The 24,389-nt window shown below is 37.8% G+C and overlaps 2 protein-coding genes across 3 annotated transcripts; both read right to left on the bottom strand.

Moving 5' to 3' along the window:
* Positions 1 to 2,057: 2,057 nt before the first annotated feature.
* On the bottom strand, positions 2,058 to 4,002 carry LOC121378774 (glutathione peroxidase-like). The gene is made up of 3 exons (XM_041507085.1): positions 3,554 to 4,002; positions 2,899 to 3,042; positions 2,058 to 2,595 (listed from the first exon to the last, which is right to left on the bottom strand). Exons 1-3 carry the CDS (start codon positions 3,860 to 3,862, stop codon positions 2,407 to 2,409), a joined length of 642 nt encoding a protein of 213 aa, XP_041363019.1. The 5' UTR covers positions 3,863 to 4,002; the 3' UTR covers positions 2,058 to 2,406.
* Positions 4,003 to 10,080: 6,078 nt separating this feature from the next.
* Positions 10,081 to 23,538, bottom strand: LOC121379263 (glycerophosphodiester phosphodiesterase 1-like). 2 transcript variants are annotated; one of them, XM_041507792.1, is made up of 6 exons: positions 23,159 to 23,538; positions 19,286 to 19,461; positions 18,147 to 18,252; positions 13,294 to 13,386; positions 11,085 to 11,299; positions 10,081 to 10,353 (listed from the first exon to the last, which is right to left on the bottom strand). In XM_041507792.1, the coding sequence occupies exons 1-6, from the start codon at positions 23,438 to 23,440 to the stop codon at positions 10,221 to 10,223; spliced, it is 1,005 nt and encodes a 334-aa protein (XP_041363726.1). In that variant the 5' UTR covers positions 23,441 to 23,538; the 3' UTR covers positions 10,081 to 10,220. The 2 variants fall into 2 exon arrangements, with proteins under 2 accessions (XP_041363726.1, XP_041363727.1); XM_041507793.1 differs by lacking the exon at positions 23,159 to 23,538 and adding an exon at positions 21,113 to 21,169.
* Between the last annotated feature and the right edge of the window lie 851 nt (positions 23,539 to 24,389).

The raw sequence follows: 24,389 nt of genomic DNA, 5'->3' as shown, positions 1-24,389 counted from the left end.
TTACATTAAAAATGTCATAAAAAATTATGTTTAAAAAAATGCTTGTATGCTAGTCTATGACCGTGTGGCTTCCTCGTCTTCGTCGGCAGTTGATTCATCCGAATTTTCGTCTAAGACAACATTTCCGGGATTAGGGACCAAGTCTCTGATAAGTGGTTTAAACTGATACGGTTTGATTCCATTAGCACAAGCTGGACACATTTCTTCGTCACTCGAATCGCTAAGTTCGTCCATGCTGCTTGGTAGTTTCTTCAGTTTTCCTCTCATCGATGACGTCACGGGACTAGCTCATCAATTGTCGACAGTTTCCGGCAAACATCGGAGATCGGCGAAAAAAAAAACCCAACCAAGACTGGCACGCTCAACTTGGTCAATAAGGGGAGCGCGGTAGTTGCGTGTTGTGGTTTATGACGGCAAACAATTCATTACGCCGTATATATGCTTTGGTATCCGGACTCCTTTAATGGAGACAAAGTTTTGTCTATTTTTAAGGGTATTTCACGTTTCAACGCCACAAACTCTCGTTTCACTCTATTTCTAGGGTCTGTGACTTTAATTGATTTTAACTAGAATAATAAAACTAATAAGCATAGTTAGTTATGATGTATTATAGTCTGAAAGTGTTACATAAATAGAATGTCATTTATATTGCCATTTTAGCATATACTTTAGGATGCTTTATATTTTTAACGTTTCTGGAATTTCAACCAGTTGTATCTATGATTTTAAAATAAATATTACAAAACGTAGAACTCAATACCAATTTGCCTTCTTATTTCTAAACACATATTAGCTAATTTAATATAGACGTAGGTATTAAATGATGTCTTTTTAACCCGCTGTAGCGACTTGGGTTTCACTGTTAATGTTTCAAGTATAATGTCTGGTAATTCAGATTTTATTAACCTACACATTTGTTATTAATTATACGCGTGTACAGGCTGTCGCCAATATTCAATTATCCCAGTTGGCCATTACATAGAATAATACAACATATTACGTTTGCATTATACCAGTAATCATCGATTGGATATTGTCCTGCAGTGCAACATAAAACATGATTTACTGTTACATATTATTACCTACACTCCGACAGTTAAACTAGGGCGGGACGAAGCCCAGTGGTTAAGCGTTCGCTGGATGCGCGATCGGTCTGGGATCGATCTCTGTCGGAGGGCCCGTTGGGCTATTTCTCCCCCAGACAGGATGGCACATACCACGACCTTTGATATACCAGTCGTGGTGCACTAGCTTTTCTCTTACCATTTCAATCTGCTTGGATCTTGGTCTGTCAGTTTCAGCCGACTATCTTCTGAGCTGTACAGGTCATTGCATACCTCTATGGAATTTCTTCAGTTTTAAAGTTTGTTTTGTTACACGACACCACTAGAGCACATTTATTAATTAAAGGCTATTGGATGTCAACTATCTCTTCATTGTGGCACGTAGTCAGAGGAAGCCCGCTACATTGTTTCCATTGACAGCACTGTATCTTTTGCATACAGTTTCCCACTAACAGGACAGAAAATATCACGACCTTTGAAATACCTATTACTTGTTGGAATGGGAAAATAGGTCCACCGCGGGGGTGCAATTCTTCGGCCTAAGCACCTCAGAAGCGAGCGCTCTACCGATCGAGCCAGACCTCGCTACACGGGTGCAGGTGCCCATCTGCTGCTAATAAAGCTGGTCTGACTCACGGCACTAACTAGCAATCGCCAATAATAGGAGACTATAGTAGGTGGCTATTAATAATATTAAAAGGAACCACTAAACACTCCCAGAAATGGTCAGATTAAGCCCGCGGCAAAAGCTGATGGGAACTGCATGGCAAGTACGTGTCATGGATGATCACAACAGACACAAACATGGTTGGAGAGACAAGGACTGGAATGTGGACGTAGACAGCAAAAGATATTGAAAGACAGGAGAAACTGCCAGATCGGGAACAAATAAGATGGTATTTAGAGGTAAGAAAGGAAAGGTGACAGAGAAATAAAAATAAATAAATAAATCCCCAATGTCCGACCACATATCAAAAGAAAATATTGCATAAAAAAATTTAAAGTCTTTATTTCATCCATGCATACATACAAAAGTTTATTTCACGCGTGTTCATAAAGTAGCTCTTCTGTCATAGAAGCGAATGCACTAAGCCCTTATGACGTCAGAAACCATTCGAAGCACACTAGTAGCCAATCAGCTATTTTCAGTGAACTTGTCATAATATTTATTACATGCGTGATCTAAAGTTATGGTATGTTGCACCCGATACCAATATATGTGTTTTAAATACGTTTGTGTTGCGAAATATCAAGTGTTTCTTTCAATACCACGTGATTATTGTCTGTCATTACGTCTCAGCTGTGAGTGATGGTGTGAACACTGTGAAGGGTCTCCCTGACTCTATCCACCCAGTTCGTGTTTAATGTCGTCCTGTAGTTGGAGCGGGTCGACTTCTGGGTAGAAGCGTTTCACTGTCTGTCCCTCCCTGCTGATGAGAAAACTTTCAAAGTTCCAGATGACGTCACCTACTTTGATTGGCGAATAGTTGATACGAGGCCGGAACATGTTAGACGTCTGGGGGCAGTATTTCTGTGAATGTGGAAACGAAAACAGAAATCAGACATTTATGAAGGAGGGCACTAGACATGCGTATATAAATGGTTATTATACAATACAATTTACAGTAAGAAATTCTAATGGACTCGTTCATATTCTGTTGCATAATCTGTTGAAACATGTGGTGTGCTCATTAATTCAATAAGATATCAGGGCCCCGTTCCGTTAAGTGATTTTAGCGCTACGATCACCTTAAAGGGATAACAATCGTATGTACTTATGATGATCTTATCGCTAAGATCGCTTCGTGGAACTGGGCCCAGAAACGTCGCTTACCTTGAGGTAGGTGTAGAGAGGATGTTCATTGTCACCGTTGACGTCTAACTTGTTAAACATCTGGAAGTTGGGGACGAAGCCGTTACCTGGCCTCACGTACTTGACACCATTCATGATCTCATCACCAGTATCACCTGGCTCTTGCTGTAACACATATAATTAAAGTCATACAATGGGTGTTACAGATAGAGAGAGAGAGAGACAGAGAGAGAGAGAGAGAGAGAGAGAGAGAGAGAGAGAGAGAGAGAGAGAGAGAGAGAGAGAGACACACAGAGAGACACACAGAGAGAGAGAGACACAGAGAGACAGAGAGACACAGATACAGAGAGAGAAAGAGACAGAGATACAGAGAGAGAAAGAAAGAGATACCAAAAGAGAAAGGGGAGGAGGAAGAAGGTTTAGATAGATGGAGGTTCGTAAAACAGAATCACAGTACAGTATTACAGTGTCTTCTGCAGCTAGACTTAAAGGAAACGTTAAAATAAACAGGGCACATTTTCATCCCATCCCTCTCAGTAGGTACAACTTGTTGTTTCATTGTACATTCTCTCTCTCTCTCTATTTCCCCATCCCCCCCCCCCCCCCCCCCCCCCCCCCCCCCCTCGCCTACATCCGAATGTAGGAACATGCCAACATTGTATTATTAAACTCGAACCTGTCCGAATTGGTCGCACGGAAATCCGAGAACTTGGAATCCCTTGCCTTGGAACATAGACTGTAGTGCATTCAGTCCGCTGTAGTGGGTGACTGTTAACCCTCAGTAGGTCGCCACATTGGCCACGAGCAACACCTTGCCCTTGTACTCCCCTAGAGATATGTTTTTACTCTGGTACACGTCAGGCACGGTGAAGCCGTAGACGCTCTCCGTCGGCAGTGACGGCGAACAGTTGAACTTCTGTCCGCTAGCAAGGCACGTCAGACTTAATACGATTCCCAAAATGGCGAACCCTCTAGGAGTCCCCATCCCTGGTTTGATGAGTCTAGACAACGTAGCTATACGCACAGTGGTTGGAGACTTTCTGGTGTAGACAGAGACTAGACAACGTAGCTACACAGAACAGAACAGTTGCGACGTTCTCACGACAACTGGTCCCAGTATGTCGGGAGCGATATTAAATATATTATCTTGCAACAGCCTGGTCACGAGTTGTTAGTGACATGGCAAATTCACAGCTGACAATACACCTGACAGTTATTAAATAAATGGAGCATCATTTTGCCTACTTTATCACATTGTATCTGATCTCGATTAAAGGGACTGTCCTGACGTGACTGCATTGTCAAATGATTCACACTAAAAAAAACTAAACATCTTTGAATATTCAATGTGGGTTTTTTTTAATCATCTTAATACTTCTAAGTTGCCCAAACTGAATTTCGTGTCCACATAATTGCGTACATTCGACAAAAGTAATGAAAAGGTTTGAACGAGTGCAAACACAAGGACGATCAGAAACACATTTAACATACAGCCACTGATAATTCATGCAAAAAAAACTAATTTTAATACATAATTACAGTCGTTAAAAAGACCTTGCAATGATAGGGTCAGACTACCAACTGCTAGGACAAAGTTGGTCAACTCTGCTGTCACGACTTCTAGGATTGTCCAGTTGCTAGTCTGAGCGCTCTTACAACCCACTTCTCGTCGTATAACACATTAGTTGTTAATCTGAGCACACCCGTCTGAGTCGGGAGTTGGGGAAATACCAACGCAACCATCGAGTTGGCCAACTTCGTCGTGACAGTTGACAATTGCACCCTAGCATAAGTCAACAACATCTTAACAAATGCAGCAAACACAGGGCAGTCCCTTTAATATTATACAGTGTACCCTACGTGGCTGCTGTAAACCTAAGCGCATTATGTCGGGCCTGAGTATCCAAGTATCAGTAATTGAAGCTTCTGCTGGTTTCAACATGCCAATGATTTAGAATCTGGCCGGGGGCGCCCAGGTTAAGAGTTTGTTTTCTTATATATAACCTGTGTCCAGTGGTAGTTTTAATTATAGCAGTCAGTGAGTGGCAGTCCTCTTTTTGGCGGTGCAAGAGGGATGAAATCTTCAGTGAAGGACCTCACCGGGGCTCTAGATAGAGATTCACAGACTCAAGCACTATTTTGCCAAATGTCCATTCAACTCTGCATTGTGCAGAGATACGGTCTTGATCGTGTATTACGGTTTTGTCTTTCAGGTTCTTATAGTATCATATGCCCCATTTTTAAATCTGGATCAAGAAATTAGCCAAATAACTATAGAGGGATTTCATTGACCGATTCTTTAAATAAGATTTTTGCATCAATTTTAAATGATCGCTTGCAAGGCTGGTGTGATGAAAATTTAATAATTGAAGAAAACCAAGCAGGCTTTCGTGTTACTTATTCAAAGTTACAGTGTCTGGTTACCATATAATAATATCATGCACAAGTATGAAATACAAGTTCAACTGCACTTGAACCGACTCCAAACCCCGAGTGAGTGCTCCGCAAGGCTCAATGGGTAAACCATTTGCACCGACCAGTGATCCATAACTGGTTCAACAAAGGCCATGGTTTGTGCTATCCTCCCTGTGGGAAGCGCACATAAAAGTTCCCTTGCTGTCTGTCGTAAAAGAGTAGCCTATGTGGCGACAGCGGGTTTCCTCTATAAAACAGTGTCAGAATGACCATATGTTTGACGTCCAATAGCCGATGATAAGATAAAAAAAATCAATGTGCTCTAGTGGGGTCATTAAATAAAACAACTTTTTTTTTTTTTTTTTTTACAAGTATTTAGGTATTATGTTCACTCCTAAATTATCTTGGAATAAAGCTCAGCTCTGTCTTTCTGCTCAGACAAACAAATCTTTGGTAAGTTAACCACTTGCATGCGACAAAATATATATTGGTTTTTTGTTTTCTTTTGGGCCTGTGGCCTTAATATTGAATAAACTTGTTCTTGTTCTATATATATATATTATCGGGGCCCAGCGCAACGTAGCTGTCCTGCTTGCACTGACTTTAATTTAAAGTTCTTAACATACTTGAACAACCGGGTTAATGTGACACACGTGATGCCACATACATACTCCTAATTAGCAGTAAAAGATTGTTTCTAGATAGTACAGAGCACTGTCCATATATTAACAATTTAACATCAGTACGAATTTACAGGGTTTCCAAAGAGAGAGAGAGAGAGAGAGAGAGAGAGAGAGAGAGAGAGAGAGAGAGAGAGAGAGAGAGAGAGAGAGAGAGAGAGAGAGAGAGAGAGGGGTAGGGAGGTCAGACAGACAGACAGACATATAGACAGACTGAGATGTATACAGACAGAGAAGAAACGACGAAAAGACACTTTAACGACACCACTAGAGCACACTGATTTGTTAATTATCGGCTATTGGATGTCAATCATTTGGTAAGTTTGACATATAGTCTTAGAGAAGACACCCGCTACAATTTTCCATTGATAGCAAGGGATCTTTTATATGCACAATCTCACAGACGGCCTTTGATATGCCAGTCGTGGTGCACTGGCTGGAACGAGAAATAGCCCAATGGACCCAACGACTGCGCGACATATGGCTAAGTACTACAGATAATGAGAGGACAATCTGCTGCCGCAGTTAGCAAGGCATCTTTTTGTATGACAGGATAGTACACACCAGGTTTTTGCTGTCCAGCACTGGTTGGAACGAGAAATGTACCAATGGGAATCGATCCTAGATCCATCGCGTATCAGGCGAGTGTTTTACGATTCGACTACGCCTCACCCCCAGAGACAGGCACCGAAATGTTTGGAGTGGGGGGAGGGTCATCTATAAATGTGTTATTATATAACTACAAAGACTATTCATATCGCCGTCTTGTTATTATACAACCACAAAGACTATTCATGTCGCCGTCTTGTTATTTCGTAGCATGCCAGCGCCATATGAAATATGTGCCATGAGGCTTTGTTACTGGATGAGAAAAATCCACTTGGTCCACCGAGAAGGATCGATCCTAAGACTACCCGAACGTCATTGCTCTGACCAGTGAGCTGCACCCTGCCACTAATAAACGGAACGTGAGACAACCGTAATAAACACAGAGTATTTATTCACTATTCACAGAATAAACGCTGTCACAAGTGGGAAATTTGTTTAAACAAATGTTATTCATTTTATGGCTTGTCGGTATTTGAAACAATTACACATACCATCCTATGATCCGTTCTAACTAGCAACCTAATACTTTCTCGTAACATGAAATTAGCACTATTAAAAACAAACAAACAAACATAATTGTTAAGAAGATAAATCATAGCTTTAGTAGCATTCATTGTTTGACAGTATTACAGTACAGAAAGGGAAACTCTAGAATACAAACGTAATGGCAATACAATATAATAATTTATCGCATATACATGAGTTGTTGTCAACAATTTCTGTCTTCTTGACATTATACAGTTGTCATTTTATCATAAGTTACCTGAAAAGGTGTGTTTGGGTGTTCGTGCGTACATGTTTGTAAGTGGGGCAACATATCTACAGACATATAGAGAATACTACACGACTTTCAGTTTAATACCATTTTTATGAACGAATACATTAGAAAATGGTATCTAGCGAGCGAAAGCGACCTAGCTGCCATTTTCTACTGTATGAGTTCATAAAAATGGTATTAAACTGAAAGGAGTGTAGTATTTTATTTATTACCTACCTATAATTATTGCTTAGAATTCATAAAAAAGTAACAAAAGTAAACACACAGAGCAGCTGGTGTTCGAGGGTCAGCATAGGCCCCGCATACAATCGAGGTTAATGACCCAGATTTGGTTTCATAAATAGTTCATTCGACGGCAGTTTTAAAACTACTTCGTATTACTGAGAGTAAAATCAGCCCTACGTTCAGCCAGCCGGGTTTTTTTTTTAGCTAACGTTTGCGAACTATTTTTACTGGTTTGTGAAATACTCATTCGTGTTAACATGAAGCGCTTAAACCAGTTTGGCGGACGTTTTTCTGCTCGGTCTGGCTGAATTCGGCACTGCTTTCAGTAAGATATGTACAAAATCTTACGTCACATTGTGTTGATCCCATTCTCCCTTAATGTGTTGTTGGCCAATCGCGTTACAGCTTATATCCCAGCTTTGTCAACGGTATCTCACAATGTGACGTACGATTTTGTTATTAAATTCGTTATCTCTTACAGGTATGTAATAAATGTTTATATTAGCGTGTCACGGTAATGCTATAGTCCGTCCCATCCTCCTACAAAAACATTTTTCTTTTTTTTTTGTAAATAATTTTATTTTGGTTTGACGTAAAAGGAAAAGGAGATATTTTTTGGAAATAACAAAAACTCATTATTTCTGCGTGCAGAAAACAATCGGCTCAGAAATAAATAACTTGTAGTAAATTCCACAGTATGCAAAAAAAGGCGTTCAGTGTGGGAAGGACTATATAAGTATTAACATAAAATTATTCAATAAGTATTAATAATAAAACAGTAAGAATACAACTGCTATAGTAAATATCAATATAGGAATATTTCATGGTGCTTTGAGTATCTGTTTGGCACAGAAAGATAACATGGAAACATAAAATGCATATCACTAAAATAAAATCATTATACAGATGGCGAGTATATTTCGTTCACTAATACACACACAATATCAACTTTAACAAACATAATCGACAAACGCAACATACAGGTCTATAACGTTGCTGCTTCGTAAAGTCTAAAACATACGACCTCGATCATACTCTAATTCTAAACCTGAGGATGTGACTTACAATCAATAGAATGACTCATTCTTGTTCACCCTATATACAACATTCATGAACATACATATATTTTCAGGGGCTTATATTGGATGGTGGATACAGTCCATAACATGAGCTCAGGTACTCCCAATGTTTATGTGGAATAAATCTGTCTTTCTGCCAGCCGTTAAAGGGACAGACCCTAGTTTTTAAACACTAAAACACATTGTTCACTGTTAGAGCCGTTTTTGATGACTGAAATCATACTTTACTTAGATTTTATTGTTCAGATTGAATCACTCTGTTGTAACTTTATCCAGATATGTTACAGGCTTGTAGATTAACGAAACTTAGTGTCCATTTTTACGGGTTGAAATTAGGGTCTGCACCTTTAAAATATAGTTTACTCTGACGTACATAATATCGGGACATCTGAAAGAGCAGGGTTGACACCCCACCCCACCCCCCGCCTCAATCCCCTCCTTGGGTCTCACTACACTGTTCATTTCCGGATGAGAATTTATTCACCCAGTATAGTTTTACTTGATACACGAGTTGTGATTCACATATTCACTTCTAGTAATTGGGGAAGAATTAAAGAGATTTGTGCGGGGTTTTTTTCCAATGATAACCCCTCTTGCTGGAGTACGTAATAGTGTGTATTTACGTTTTGTGACATGGGTATAAAGCCATGCATACAACGAGTACATTTTGATGACGTTGCATGACGCGATGTTTGAGAGTTTGGCTCAGCGAGAGGAGGTAGGGTTCAAAAGGTGTGCACACTTTTGGCAATGGAAAAACAACCAGTGTGTTACAAATGTATAGATTTTCAAGCAATATTTTGGGGGCTATTCAGCCACATTCGATCCTGCTATTAAAGTTAAAACAGGAAAAATCATACATTGTGAACCACAGTCTTGTAAACACGCAGGTTATAAATGCTAATTGTTGGAAATGTAAAAACTACCATAAACATAAAGTGTATGATCACACATACTAATTGCACTCTGTTAAACATGAATATCAGTTAATCATAACAATTAGTTATTACAAATGGGTTGTCACAAGTAATGATCACAAAAAAACTTATTGTAACAATACCTAATCATATTAGTTGATCCGTAAGACGAATTCAAGATAGCAATGACACATGAGAGGAATGACTAATCTTGTTAACTGCTAATAACAAGTATTTATCAAAATATTATTTGGAGCAATGGTAAATCATATTAACTGCTTATAACAGGAAAACAATTCAAGAATTCATCATGATTATAAATAGTCACAGCAATAATTAATCATAGTTTCTGTTTATAAAATAATTCATTATAAGAATTACTAGTCATAGCAATAACTAATCATATTAACTAATCGCAACACGTCATAACAGCAATAGCTAGTCAGAGCAATAACTAGTCATAGTGACTAGTTATAACACGAATTCAACAAAGCAATATCTAGTTAGTACAATATTTAATCATATTATTTGTTAGAAACAGGAAATCATTATAGAAATAATAATTTGTTATCGTAATAACTAATCATATTAACTGATAACAACTAGAATTCATTATAGCAATAACTAGTCAAAGCTGTAATCAACAGTCTTTAACATGGTCCGTCATGATTGGACATTTCAAACTCTGTTGGAAAAAGTCCTTCTCTGCCTTGTCGTTCACAGTCCATGGTATAACAATGGAACCAAGCTTCCTAAAGTACGTGCACGTTTCTCTGAAAATATTAGCAATTATGTATGAATTTTAAAAACAATTTTAAAAAGATTAATAATAAAGACAAGAACAAAAAGAAAACAAGATGAAGATAACAAGTGATATGTGAAGTAGCTGTCCGTATACCAAGGGAACAGATCTGGTGGTAATCAGAGGGTTATATCCATTGCAAACTTCCAATGGGCAGTTTTATAATATCGGTACTAAATTTCACTCTACTATGATTTCACTTAGAAATTATAGTAAAATGTAAAATGTGTCGGGAAATCACACTTTCTGCAGGACAGTGGGGCGTAAGGAAGATTACATTGGGAAAGCACTCCACATATATTAACTGAATTTAAGCGAAGACCAAGCTTAGAGAGACGCTAAAAACCGGATGACAAATCCCGGTATGATGAACAAAATATTATTATACAAAGAGTATATAATAATGTGCTAGACCCTTCACGTGAAAACACTGATTTGTTCTTAGGCCTATTTGTATTTAGAATATTTGGTTTTGAATTCTGGTAGAATACAATCATACATTTGGTGTATCTCTGTGGTGGGGAATGGGGTGAATCTAAGAAAAGAGCATCAAATTTAGCACGAACATGCACTGTTTATAATCTTTATTTATTATTAAATTTTGTATATATATTTATTTATTTATTTTGTGAATTTCGACCCAGTCTAGAATGGTTCCTAATGGCGACTACTGAAGTGGTTAATTAATGTTGCAGCCCGCACCTGGACAAGTCGTCTTTACAGATCAAGGTGAATGAGTTTCCACACAGGAACCAAACCCACGAGTAGATGGACCACTCAAGGATGACGTCGAGCACCGGGGCCAGGACGGCGTGCCACCACTTGGTCACGTGCTCGGGCACGCGATATATCCGGAACTGCAGGGCCCAGTGCCGCAGAGTCTGGCCAGTCATGATTCGGGGATCAGCGTTCCGGACCTACACACAAGAAAACATACTTAATGAGGCCAGTCATGATTCGGGAATCAGCCATCTGGACCTACAAATGAGAAAACACAAGGCCCGTCATGATTTGTGGATCGGTGTTCCGGACCTACACACAATAAAACATAATGAGGCCAGTCATGATTCGTGCAATCTAATTAAAATTAGCTCCACTATTACATGTGGATCTAACAGCAGCCCGTTGGAGCTCATGTCCAGTTGACCTTTCATTAGACCAATCAAAATGATTCGGGTGAAAGAAAGAAAGAAAGAAATGTTTTATTTAACGACGCACTCAACACATTTTATTTACGGTTATATGGCGTCAGACATATGGTTAAGGACCACACAGATTTTGAGAGGAAACCCGCTGTCGCCACTACATGGGCTACTCTTTCCGATTAGCAGCAAGGGATCTTTTATTTGCACTTCCCACAAGCAGGATAGCACAAACCATGACCTTTGTTGAACCAGTTATGGATCACTGGTCGGTGCAAGTGGTTTACACCTACCCATTGAGCCTTGCGGAGCACTCACTCAGGGTTTGGAGTCGGTATCTGGATTAAAAGTCCCATGCCTCGACTGGGATCCGAACCCAGTACCTACCAGCCTGTAGACCGATGGCCTACCACGACGCCACCGAGGCCGGTGATTCGGGTGAATTACGAAGTATGCCGGAAACTAATTGCAATATAAAATTTTATATAAAATTCGTTTCAAGACGAAACAAAAAACCGTGATGGATAGCCATAAAATCTGTTTATACTAGTATACAATCCAGAGTTTATTACTGCACTTTCCCCCCTGTTTTTTCAATGTTGAAATAGACCAACAAGTTCGCCTATTGCATAAATAGTCTCGCCCGATATTTTTAGAATTTGTATGCTCCCGAATAACGCTATAAAACGCAAAGTGTAATTGGTCGATATTAAAATTGTTATTTATAGATGAAATGTCACCTGGACATGGGAGTCCACGCAATGCTGTTAGATCTACTGGTAGACCCAGTAGAACTAATTTTAATCAGATTGTGATTCGTTGATCGACATTATGGCCATTCACACATGAAAACATACATAATGAGACTAGTGATGATTCGTGGATCAGCATTCTGGATCTACACACATGAAAACATACTTAATGAGACTAGTGATGATTCGTGGATCAGCATTCTGGACCTATACACATGAAAACATACTTAATGAGACTAGTGATGATTCGTGGATCAGCATTCTGGACCTATACACATGAAAACATACTTAATGAGACTAGTGATGATTCGTGGATCAGCATTCTGGATCTACACACATGAAAACATACTTAATGAGACTAGTGATGATTCGTGGATCAGCATTCTGGACCTATACACATGAAAACATACTTAATGAGACTAGTGATGATTCGTGGATCAGCATTCTGGACCTATACACATGAAAACATACTTAATGAGACTAGTGATGATTCGTGGATCAGCATTCTGGACCTATACACATGAAAACATACTTAATGATGCCAGTCATGGTTTGTGGATCAGCGTCTTGGACCTACACAATAAAACATACTTAATGAGACTAGTGATGATTCGTGGATCAGCGTTCTGGGCCTATACACAGTAGAACATACTTAATAAGGTCCGACATGATTCATGCATCCGCTCTTGAATATGAGAAAAACAATTCGGAAGCGAAGTGGTGAAGATATCTGGGACTACCCCCCCACCACCACCACCACCATCCCTGGATCCGCTCCTGCTTAGCCACTTTTACATGAGAATTTTTCTCCAATTCACGACACCAAGGATCAATATAATTACTATGAACAGCTTTTAAAATAATTATATCACAAAAACCAGTACTAAATATAACAACAAATGATAAAGATTTACATATATAATGTAATGCACATATACAATAACATGTACACATATACTAAAAATGATGTTTCATAATATACTGGGATTGTAGGAACGTTGTCAAATAAATACCCACCGCGTATATGACAAGAGGGAAGAAAGAACACACAACCGCCTTGTTGTATAGCTTGGGATGCTTCTTGAAAAGGCCGCACAGAAGATCTGCAGTCTACAAATAAATCATAAGATAAACCAAACGTCAGACGATCTAACCTAAGATATATTTCATTTAACCAATCAAAATAGCAGTGACGTAATTATACCAACATGGCTTCAAACGTGGAATGGTCATCTAGCTCTGTGTTTATAAAACAATGAAGTCCGGAATCTAGGCTTAAAGTCTCACCAATAAAACAAATAGTATGTGCAATATCTTCAGTTAGGAATTTAATGCTTAATACGCAACAAGCCTTTGACACGACATGGCGTTGGCTAAACTCAGATCTACCCACAGGGGAAAAACCAAAGTAGTAATATCTGATTTCAAGGGCCACTTCCCTGTTTTCAATATCGCATGATCTACAGAAAAAAAGATTTTTTTTTGGTTTACGAAGGACACCTGTTTTTATACAATTAAATAATTCGTGAAATTTATATGTATTTGGATTGGATCGATAATATTTCGGTATATACTGAACGAAGTCTGATTTGGTTAAAATATGGACATGCAAAAATATAATGGTATTTATTTCCAGTGTCATTAAAACACACAATCTATCGTGTAATGGTTTACGTATCCATCTACCTTTCTCTATTGGAACATTGTGGTTAGATACTCTAAAGCGTAACAATGAATACCAATGTTTTTTCTCTAATGAAGTTAAATATTTTTCAAATGCTATATTGCTTTTAAATATTTTATAACAAGATGCTTTCGATGAACTGTCATATGACTATAACATGTTTGCAAAAATTGATTTATAAGTTTTGTTGAAATAAAAAGATTTAACAACGAAGCACTATTAATAAACTCAAATGTATGTACAACCAGTATTATCTAAAATCGATTTTATAAAAGATATCCATTTATGATCATAACAATTAGTAACATAATCATTCAACAACATTCTGTACACTAACAATGATAGTTTGGACTGCTTCCCTGTAATCATTCTATTCCAAACTCCTATCATTCTTACTTTTACTGTTATGTCTACTGGAAAGCGTCCATGTTCTCCATACAACATACATAATGGGGTAGATTATCTAACAGGCAATAATAGTTTTAAATATTTGATATACAATTTTTCTATACAAGACAAACTTTCAAAACCCCAAATTTCACATCCGTATAAAGCAATAGGTAAAACCATACAATCAAATAATTTAAGTTGGCATTGGATGGAAAGATAACAACGTTTTCCTTGTCTAAGTGTAAAATACATATTTTTTTTAGCTGATTCATATAACTTTTTTCGAGCAAAAGTGAATTCATTGGATTTATGAAATATAAGGCCAAGATATTTGTATATTTCTACCTTATCTAAATGTGCGTTTCCTAAACAGAACAATTTGGAATAATCCTTCTTATTACCACTGAAAATTAGCACTTGTATTTTACAATTTACATTTAATTTTCAAATGCTGCCATTCCCAGTCTGGAGCTCCTCGCGGTAAGACGTGTTTGTTTCGCTTGTGCACACTGCACATGATTTCGCGGCTCGACTTGGGGATCCTTCACTTTGTTGTTTTTATCAGCGAAGTGAAGTTTTCTACAGGGATGTATGCGGTCATTGGAACTGATTGAACGCTGGAACGCTTCTCGTTTCAACAGTCTGCACCACCAGTTTGGATTCATTTTTGCGAGAGTCCTCGCCACCACGTCATTCCTCCGTCTGACTATGTTGACTTGTTTTTTTCGTGACTCGTATGACGGCCATTCTGCAGAACGCCACGGTTGTTCGCGTTTAGTCTCTACATGTCCGAGCCTGTCCTAGCAGCACTGGAAGATTGACCACCCCACTATAAGAAGAAACAGGAAGCGGGGTCGGCCCCTACTACTCTTTTCTAGACTTTACTTTGTTTTATTGTGATACCACCTCGTATCCTCGAAGTCGGGCCCGTCCGCACCACTATACCAACCCATGACGACTGGACTATACCCTAGTCTGATTCTCTCTCTCGTTCAGACGGATCCGGCTTCTCAAGATCTGTATTTCAGCACAGCACTACACCTTCAATGTCTATTGACCGTCAATCTAGGGGTTTTCTTGACGGGATGCAACCCATCTCGTCCCTACAAGCTGTGCACCCTAACGGCCTTAACGAGGCCACTCATGTGGACATATAGATAGGACTTTAAACTTTTAGACCTTCGTTCAAAAGTTTATGTCGAAATTACTTCTTTTTTTTAATATTATTAAATAGTCCGATCCTCTCTTCTTTCTCTCATTTATTTTTGGACTGTCCTTCTAAAATGCTCCAAATTATATAAATATTCGACCGAGCAGTCAATTCTTTTTTTTTTTGGCTTGTAACTTCTTTTTTTTCTTTTCTTTTTTAAATTCTATTAACTTTTTTTACTAATTGCTATTTTCAAAATTCTGCTCATTTTCAACAATAATCCAACCCCCCACCCCCACCCCCCACCCCCACCCCCCTATCCCGAGTCAGGCCACCGATCTTATCTAATTTCTTTTTGACTACCCGATCTATTTAGCGACAAAATTTAATGAGTAGAATTTTCTTTATTTAATTATATTAATTAGAGATGCGCATCAAAATTTTAAAGACCCACTATTTAATTTTTGGATGTAAATTTCAAAATTGTCCGCTTAATTTTTTTTTCTGTCTCGGGACAAGTCCCTGGCTATCCAGAGACAGGCCTCGGGACGGACATGCTCGAAACTCTAGTGGTATATGAGCATGTAAAAATTATTCGCACTGGCAACCAAATTCTGCATGTCATCATAATTATCAGCAAAAAGCGCTGTGTCATCAGCATATCACATGTTAAAAGTTCAGCATGCCCAACAAATAAAATATTTATACCGGTGAACTTAAACATCATATGTGAGTATTCCACACACACAAATAAATACATGTACATATATATATATATCTGTGTGTGTGTGTGTGTGTGTGTGTGTATGTGTATGTGTGTATGTATGTATGTGTATGTGTATGTGTATATGTATGTATGTATGTATGTATGTATGTATGTATTGATGTATGAATATCTATATATTGTATGTAGGTCAAGGTTGACTGTTACATACATAGATATTAACGCACTGGCGCAGGGGATAATTAAATACTTTCTGGCCTCACAAATTGTTCCATGCCGTTGCTGGGACTCGAACCTGTGACACCGAATCGCCCACAAATTGAAAGACTAATCACGATGCGCTCTGAGCTATTGAGGCATCCATAAAAAGGATGATCTTTAACTCAACCACATGCATGGGGCCTACAATCTACACGGTCGATCCCACTTACGTGCATGAAACAGTTGGCAAACCTGGCACTGGCTAGTATGTATTGATTATGAATATCTATATATTGTCTGTCTGTATGTCTGTCTGTCTGTCTCTCTGTATGTATGTGTATGTATGTATGTACTATGTATGTATGAATGTATGTATGTATGTATGTATGCATGAATGTATACACACATACATGCATACATATTATTCCCTCCCCTCTCGCTGTTCCTCATCCCCCCCCCCCCCTCTCTCTCTCTCTCTCTCTCTCTCTCTCTCTCTCTCTCTCTCTCTCTCTCTCTCTCTCTCGCTCTCCGTTGTTGTTTTTTTGTTGTTTTTTTTATCCTGCAACAAGGTGACGGTGATAACCACCAGACTACTACTGATAACGCATGTCTACAGAGATTGTAGAGATCAGAGGTGAGGTCCGGACTCTCGCACACAGTGAACTTTGGTAAATGATTTGTGTAACTTGATATCGCCAGTCGTATGTGCACAACATATTAAACCCGGTGTCTGTCATGTTAAGCATTGATGTTCTCCAAATGTAGGTCAGACCAATGCAATTTGCGCAGTCAACACCAGGTCTGGTGTTTATAAAACCTTTACCGTCTAGAGTCAGAGACACTAATATCACGACAACGCCATACAAATTGTATGTTCTAAAAAGGTGTATATTTTACTAAAGTATCACTACTTTGATGGTGTCAAATTGTGAAAGAAACCCAAAGAAATGTTTTATTTAAAGACACATGCAACACATTTTTATTTAATTTTATATGGCGTCGGACATAGGTTAAGGAAAACACAGGTAATAAGAGAGAAAATCAGCTGACGCCATTCCGTGGGCTAACCTTTTCGATTAGCAGCATAGGACCTTTTATATACACCATCCCACTGGCAGGATAGTACAAGCCACGGCTTTGATACACTACTTACTGGACCGAGAAAAGGCCCAATGGGGAGTCGTAAAGTAGGTCGGAAAAATATATCTCTGTGCAGTGGATAACAGAGTAATGTTTTATTAAAGTTTCATTATTATAGTCAGGCAGCATGGCGTTAATTCATTACCAAACGAAAAAAATGCATATTATTGGTAGACAACACATAACATAGTTCCATATCATACACTAATATTATAGTGATAAAATAAATTAAAATAAATTATCTCGTATCTCTGCTAAGGAAAGCCAGGTATAATACAAGGCAAATACTGAAAACAAAGTGGGATAGGGGTTCGTTGTTACCAGTTTAAAAATATGGTGGTATATTTGGGACACACACTTATTGTTCTTACGTTTACGATGTCCAACGCTGAGCATATTATGTTGATCCTGTCTGTGGGATGGTGCATACAAAAGATCCATTGCTACTAATCGAAAAATGTAGCGGGTTTCCTTCCTTAGACTATGTTAAAATGATAAAATGTTTGACATCCAGTAGCCGATGATTAATTAATCAATGTGCTCTAGTGGTGTTGTTATACAACACAAAATGTCTGTACTACCTGTTTGGGTTTGCTCTTACAGTCTATGTAAACCATGAGGTCGAGTTCCAGGCACGTTTCTAGGCACTCCTCCAGTTTGGGGATCTTCACAACACCGGACGTCGGTCTGTAAACACAAACAACCCATTGCTCTAAATAAATGTAAAAAAAACAAAAAAGAAAGAAAACAAAAAAAAGAACCCAATAATGTTTGTGCAAATGCAGCCGTGCCTAGGGCCATATTTACAAACTCTGTTTTAGTGTTACACGCGTGGAACTACATACATTTATACTGCTTAAAAACCTGTTTTAGTCTTACACGCGTGGAACTACATACATTTATAATGCTTAAAAACCTGTTTTAGTGTTACACGCGTGGAACTACATACATTTATAATGCTTAAAATCCTGTTTTAGTCTTACACTCGTGGAACTACATACATTTATAATGCTTAAACACCTGTTTTAGTCTTACACGCGTGGAACTACATACATTTATAATGCTTAAACACCTGTTTTAGTCTTACACGCGTGGAACTACATACATTTATAATGCTTAAACACCTGTTTTAGTCTTACAAGCGTGGAACTACATACATTTATAATGCTTAAACACCTGTTTATGTCTTACACGCGTGGAACTACATACATTTATAATGCTTAGAAACCTACGTTTAAAAAAAACAGGCTTTGTTAATTCGGCTCTTAAAGAGTCCACACTCGATCTCTAATGACGTCACACACATACAATTTGTTTATAAGAACTAGGCCAGGGCTCAGTGTAGACTTCACTTGATGATGCCTAGTAAATGATATTTATTCACTAGCCAATCAGATTTGAAAATAAAAAGAAAAAAGAAAAAGAAAACAGATGTACACATTTATTTGGGGTTGGGTATCTTTATTATTTTTTTCTTTCTTTCTTTTTATTTTACAATATTTGGTATCTTACTTTGTGTGACCAACTGTTGCATGATTAAAACATCGTTTCACTTTTCTCGCAGGTCATAACAATTCTAGAAAATATTGACACAATATTCTTTTCATGTTTTCATTATAGGAATGTCCATGAATTGTATATAATATGTAATACGGCTGATATAAGTTTGATTACGACTTCAGTAATATTTAACTAATGCTACTTGACTCGAGTGAGTTACCTGCAGGAGTGTTTGGCTGCGACATCGAGACTTGAAATGTATTCGTAGGTCAAATCAGCCACGTAGCCCGAGTCGTCCGTGAGTCGATCCACCGACATGTCGTGGAAGAGGATGCCCACGCCGTCCGCCGTGAAGGCCAGGTCCACCTCCACGCCGCGGGCGCCAGAATCCTTGAGCTAAGTAAACCCAGAAAGGTCAGTCACGTAATCAACAATGTCAGTCACGTAATCAGCAATGTCATTCATTTAATCAGCACTGTAAGCCACGTAATCAACAATGTCTGTCACGTAATCAACAATGTCAGTAACGTAATCAACAATGTCAGTCACGTAATCAGCAATGTCATTCATTTAATCAGCACTGTAAGCCACGTAATCAACAATGTCAGTCATGGAATCAGCAATGCCATTCATTTAATCAGCACTGTAAGCCACGTAATCAACAATGTCAGTCACGTAATCAGCAATGCCATTCATTTAATTAGCACTGTAAGCCACGTAATCAACAATGTCTGTCAGGTAATCAACAATGCCAGTCACGTAATCAGCAATGTCATTCATTTAATCAGCAATGCAAGTCACGTAATTAACAATGACTGTCACGAAATCAACAATGCCAGTCACATAATCAACAATGTATGCCACGTAATCAACAATGTCTGCCACGTAATCAACAATGCCAGTCACGTAATCAGCAATGTATGTCACGTAATCAACAATGTATGCCACGTAATCAACAATGCCAGTCATGTAATCAACAATGTATGTCACGTAATCAGTAATCAGCAATGTCAGTAACATAATCAGCAATCGCAGTCACAAAAATTCAAAAATGATACATCCATGGCAGAAAATGAACACCAAATCGGTCCTCAAAATTCAACTTAAATGGCATTTTTATCATTATAACGTATTTACTTTGTCACAAATTGTATACAATCGCGTAGCGTAGCGAAACGATTTTATACTAAATTTGTGACTGTTATACATCGATAAATTCACAACAAAATGACAAAGAATTATTCTTATAATGACAAACAGCATAACTTATTTAGTTAAAACTACACCTAATTATTATCCCAAATTCTAACGTTCTTCCCATGAGTTGCTTTACGTAGGCCTAATGACATCCCATTTGACGTAATGTTGTTTAAAATCCCACTACGCTATGCAATTTTATGCAGTTTGTGACAGTTGTACATCGACAAATTCATTAAAAATAACAAACAGTTTTTATATAATTTCGGCGGTCAAACACTCCCCTTGATCAAGCAAATGTTTTCTCTTTTTTCAATACTTTTGTTTCCAGGGAAGCATGTTTTAACCACTCATAAATTTCACTAGCCACAGTTTAGCCCCACCCCACTCCCACTCAACATCTTCTAAAGTTTATGCACAAGCGCCTGGACATACCATAATAAATATATAGTTAAAATGTACATAAATCAGTTTGTAGCGTCCTTTCCGTAACCTGTTTTACGTAATATTTAACGTCACAGCTGGCGTAGGCCTAATCACGTATTTTCTGAGGTTTATCGCAGGATAACATTCAGTTTTTATTCGACGTCGTCCAATCACAATTGAGGAAATCGTATAAACGCGGAAATTTTGTAATTATTTAAGGATTGTCTGTTATTTCCTTTACTTTCATCGGGGTATTAACAAAACAAATCATCAGCAAACTGTGTGAATCGGCGAAGCATCTGCAAACGTATGTGAACCCGTTCTCACATAAGTTTGCGTACAACTTTTTTTGTTTTGTTCATACCCAGATGAACGTAAAAGAAATAACAGACAATATTTATAATTAAATTTGAAACATACTTACTAATAATAACATTAAAAGTTGTTTTTGTTTTGTTTTGTTTTTTAAACAATAACGCTCAGTAAGACAAATTACCAATATAAAATGACGTCATCAGGTATGACGTTCCCTAACGATATATTTACATCCATTGAGAATTGAACAAACTCCCGTTACTACGGTTGGACCAATGGAATGATATTATATTGTAATGAATGTAACGGAAATTTAATTACATATAAATGTATATAATATATATACTTCTTCATTATCCACATGCATGTAGTTTACAATAAACGGATACATAAATATATCGTATTTTCCCACGCTATCTCAGACGCGAGTGCGGGAATTTTAGCAGGGACTCGAGATTTTGGCGTGCAAAGTTTAGGGGGGTAAAATAAATGGTATCTAAAGGACACGAATGTAGTATTCTATTTCTAACATATCTTCAGAAAACAGTTTTAAAATAAATTTAAACGCCTTTTCCAACTAAAACCTATGTAGGCCAACAGCCCTAGCGCTTATAGTTAACTTGTGGGTCAGAGACAAGTCAATTTCAGGTCAACTTGTGCGTCATAGACTGATCGATTCGACCGTGCATTTTTTTTTTTTTTTTTTTTTTTAATTGGATGATATGGCATTGGTGACCTGCTCATCACGTAGGAGCAGCCAGTTGTATGTCTTTAAAATGCTGTCGCACGTATGTGTGTTTACACTATGTGTTATAAAAAATAACGAATGATGTTCTCACCAACGGGTGCGTAAGAAAAATAAATTATAACATTCGCGTGAGTGCCATACAAAATTTATGAAACTCGTTTGGGAATTGTTTTATAACTATCGCTTTCGCTCGGGCAATAAAACAGTTAATTTCGTATGGTACTTCATTTCATGCAAAAATATATATTTATTTACCTAATTTACACACTTGTCATTCGTTGCGAAGCCTGTCCTTTTTTTTTCTTCTTTTTTTTAAATTATTATTATTGTTGTTGTTGTTTTCGGTTTTTTCTTTGTTTTCTTTGTTTCTTTCTTTGTTATCTTTATTAATTTTTAAACTAAAAATAGCTCTTTATCATACACTTTGTATAGTTAGCTGTTGACAACTTGTCATGATAGCCATGTCATATCTCCATACATGGGTACAGTCGGAAAATAATTATCAGGACAAAAGTAATATTAAATATTAGTGTGGTCTTTACCAGCTAGACAAAATGGGGACTTCAAAACAAAAAAGGGGGATTGTAACTTTCCCAAACCCGCTAGTCACGTCCCTGAATATTTCTATTACCGGCAAGCTTATGTTCATGGCAAATACACCGTGGTTTGCACCATTAGAATATATAAGATTTCGCGCATGACGTCAGAGAAACAGGATGGTGGGGGATCTTGTTACGGTGCAATATTTTGTTGTCACGAAGTTGCAATTAGGCTACTGCTGTTAATATTTGTAAGGAATGGATCGTTCAACAATTACACAACACTCTGTGGGAGAGGAAACTTCAATCATATGATGCTTTACAAATCGTTAATATGGTGGGTACGGGTAATATGTTGGCTGGGTGTAATATATTGGGGAGTATGTTGCCATAATATATAATGCATTTGAGTGTACTTTTGAATACTGTAGCTGTGTAGGACCACTAGGAGTCCTATTCGAACAGTTTGACACTTTGTTACACAACGACATTCAACAGCACCCACTCTTCAATACTGTAGGTGATCTTTTTTCCCTTTTTTTTTTTTTTTTCTTTTTTTTTTTTTTTTTTTGGGGGGGGGTCTTTTTTTTGTTGTGGTTGACGTTGCTGCTTTATTTCTAGTTTTTTCTAGCTTTTTTTAACCTGAAATAAACTAACTAAAGTAAATATAATTTACGAGCGGAGTTGGGGTTTTTTTTGGTGGGGGGGGGGGGGGGGGGGTAATTTTTGGGTCTGTTGGTTGTTGTTGTTGTTTTTTGGGGGGTGGTGATAAATGTATGAGGATAAAGTTTCAGATACGTGGAAAGTAAACATAAAGAAAAAATAATAAACAAGCCCCAAAAAAATATTATTAAAAAATCACTCTAACCTTTCTTATTGCCTCCAAGGTATTTTCAGGATAGTAAACATCACCCGCGCGGTGTAGTATTGGTGAAAGGCTTGTCGAGTTATCTTCTCCTGGTGGAAAACCTAGCCGCTCACAGACGTTGTTGAACTCGGGGGGTTCTAGTCGATAATACCTTAGTACAATCAACAGAAAACCAGTCGCAGTTATGCCTATAGTGAAATTGGAAAACGCCGATATGAAAAATACCACGAGAATGGCATTTGCCAAGAGAACTGATGATCTGAACGATATCGGTAGCGGCATGTTGTAAGAGTATGACAATGACGGTTGGACTATACCAATTCAAATCCCATAGGCGACCATGTTAACGTTTGTGTTTAAAAACACTATATGCAATATATCAACCAAACTGTGACCCATAAATATCAGTACTACAACCCCTACCTCAAAGTATTAACTGCAGAAAATGGTACCTTTCATGGCTCATTTTCGGTATAACCAGATGTTTCTGCAACACCCCTAGTTTCGCACAAAATTTTAGTACTTTTTTTTACAGGTACCCCATACATGTTCCAAGCACAAGGCTACTTGACACGGTGGTACTACATCAAATAAAATTGCATACATTTTTAGCCCAGATGAAACTAATTTTTTTTACAACCAACACACTCACATTTATAACCAATCACAGGACTTGTGGTGTTAACTTCTCTATCAAAATTTCGGTACACCTCGAACTTCGACCCAGCCGGAAATTAATTGGTATAGTGCAACCTGACAGAGCGGTCTCACTCCACAGTTACAGAATAACTGCGGTCGTACCACGTGTATTATTTAAAGGGACATTCCTGAGTTTTCTGCACTTTTTAAGGTGTTATCGACTAACAAAGCCTTTTTAACGATTGTAATTACGTATCAAATATATTTGTCTGCATAAAATATTAGTGGCTGTATATTAAACGTGTTTCTGATCGTTCTAATATTTGTACTAGGTTAAATTTCATTTTATTTCCAAAAATATAATTGTTTCGTACGTACGAAATTATTTGAAGATAAAATCCAGTTTGGGCTTCTTACAAATATTAAGACGACCAGAAACGCATTGAATATACAGACACTGATATTCTAAACCAGAAAATATATTTAATATGTAAGTTTAATCGTACAAATATTTTATTAGTTGGAAACATCTTACAATGCAGCAAACTCAGAGGAATGTCCCTTTAAGTCCAATATTACGGTCGACTGAATT

Source organism: Gigantopelta aegis, chromosome 8 (assembly GCF_016097555.1).
Source record: "Gigantopelta aegis isolate Gae_Host chromosome 8, Gae_host_genome, whole genome shotgun sequence".
In the NCBI taxonomy this organism is placed as follows: Eukaryota; Metazoa; Mollusca; class Gastropoda; order Neomphalida; family Peltospiridae; genus Gigantopelta; species Gigantopelta aegis.
The sequence above is the reverse complement of the archived record's forward strand: the minus strand, read 5'-3'. Positions and strand labels throughout refer to the sequence as shown.

What these genes read in the sequence shown, in the direction of transcription:
- LOC121379263 (XM_041507792.1), bottom strand. Translation starts at nt 23,440, where the DNA reads ATGCCGCTACCGATATCGTTCAGATCATCAGTTCTCTTGGCAAATGCC. An exon ending in GCAGCCAAACACTCCTGCAG is followed by an intron (nt 18,253 to 19,285) that starts GTAACTCACTCG and finishes TTGTGTTTACAG; the next exon opens with ACCGACGTCCGGTGTTGTGA. An exon ending in GTAAGAGCAAACCCAAACAG is followed by an intron (nt 13,387 to 18,146) that starts GTAGTACAGACA and finishes ATTTATTTGTAG; the next exon opens with ACTGCAGATCTTCTGTGCGG.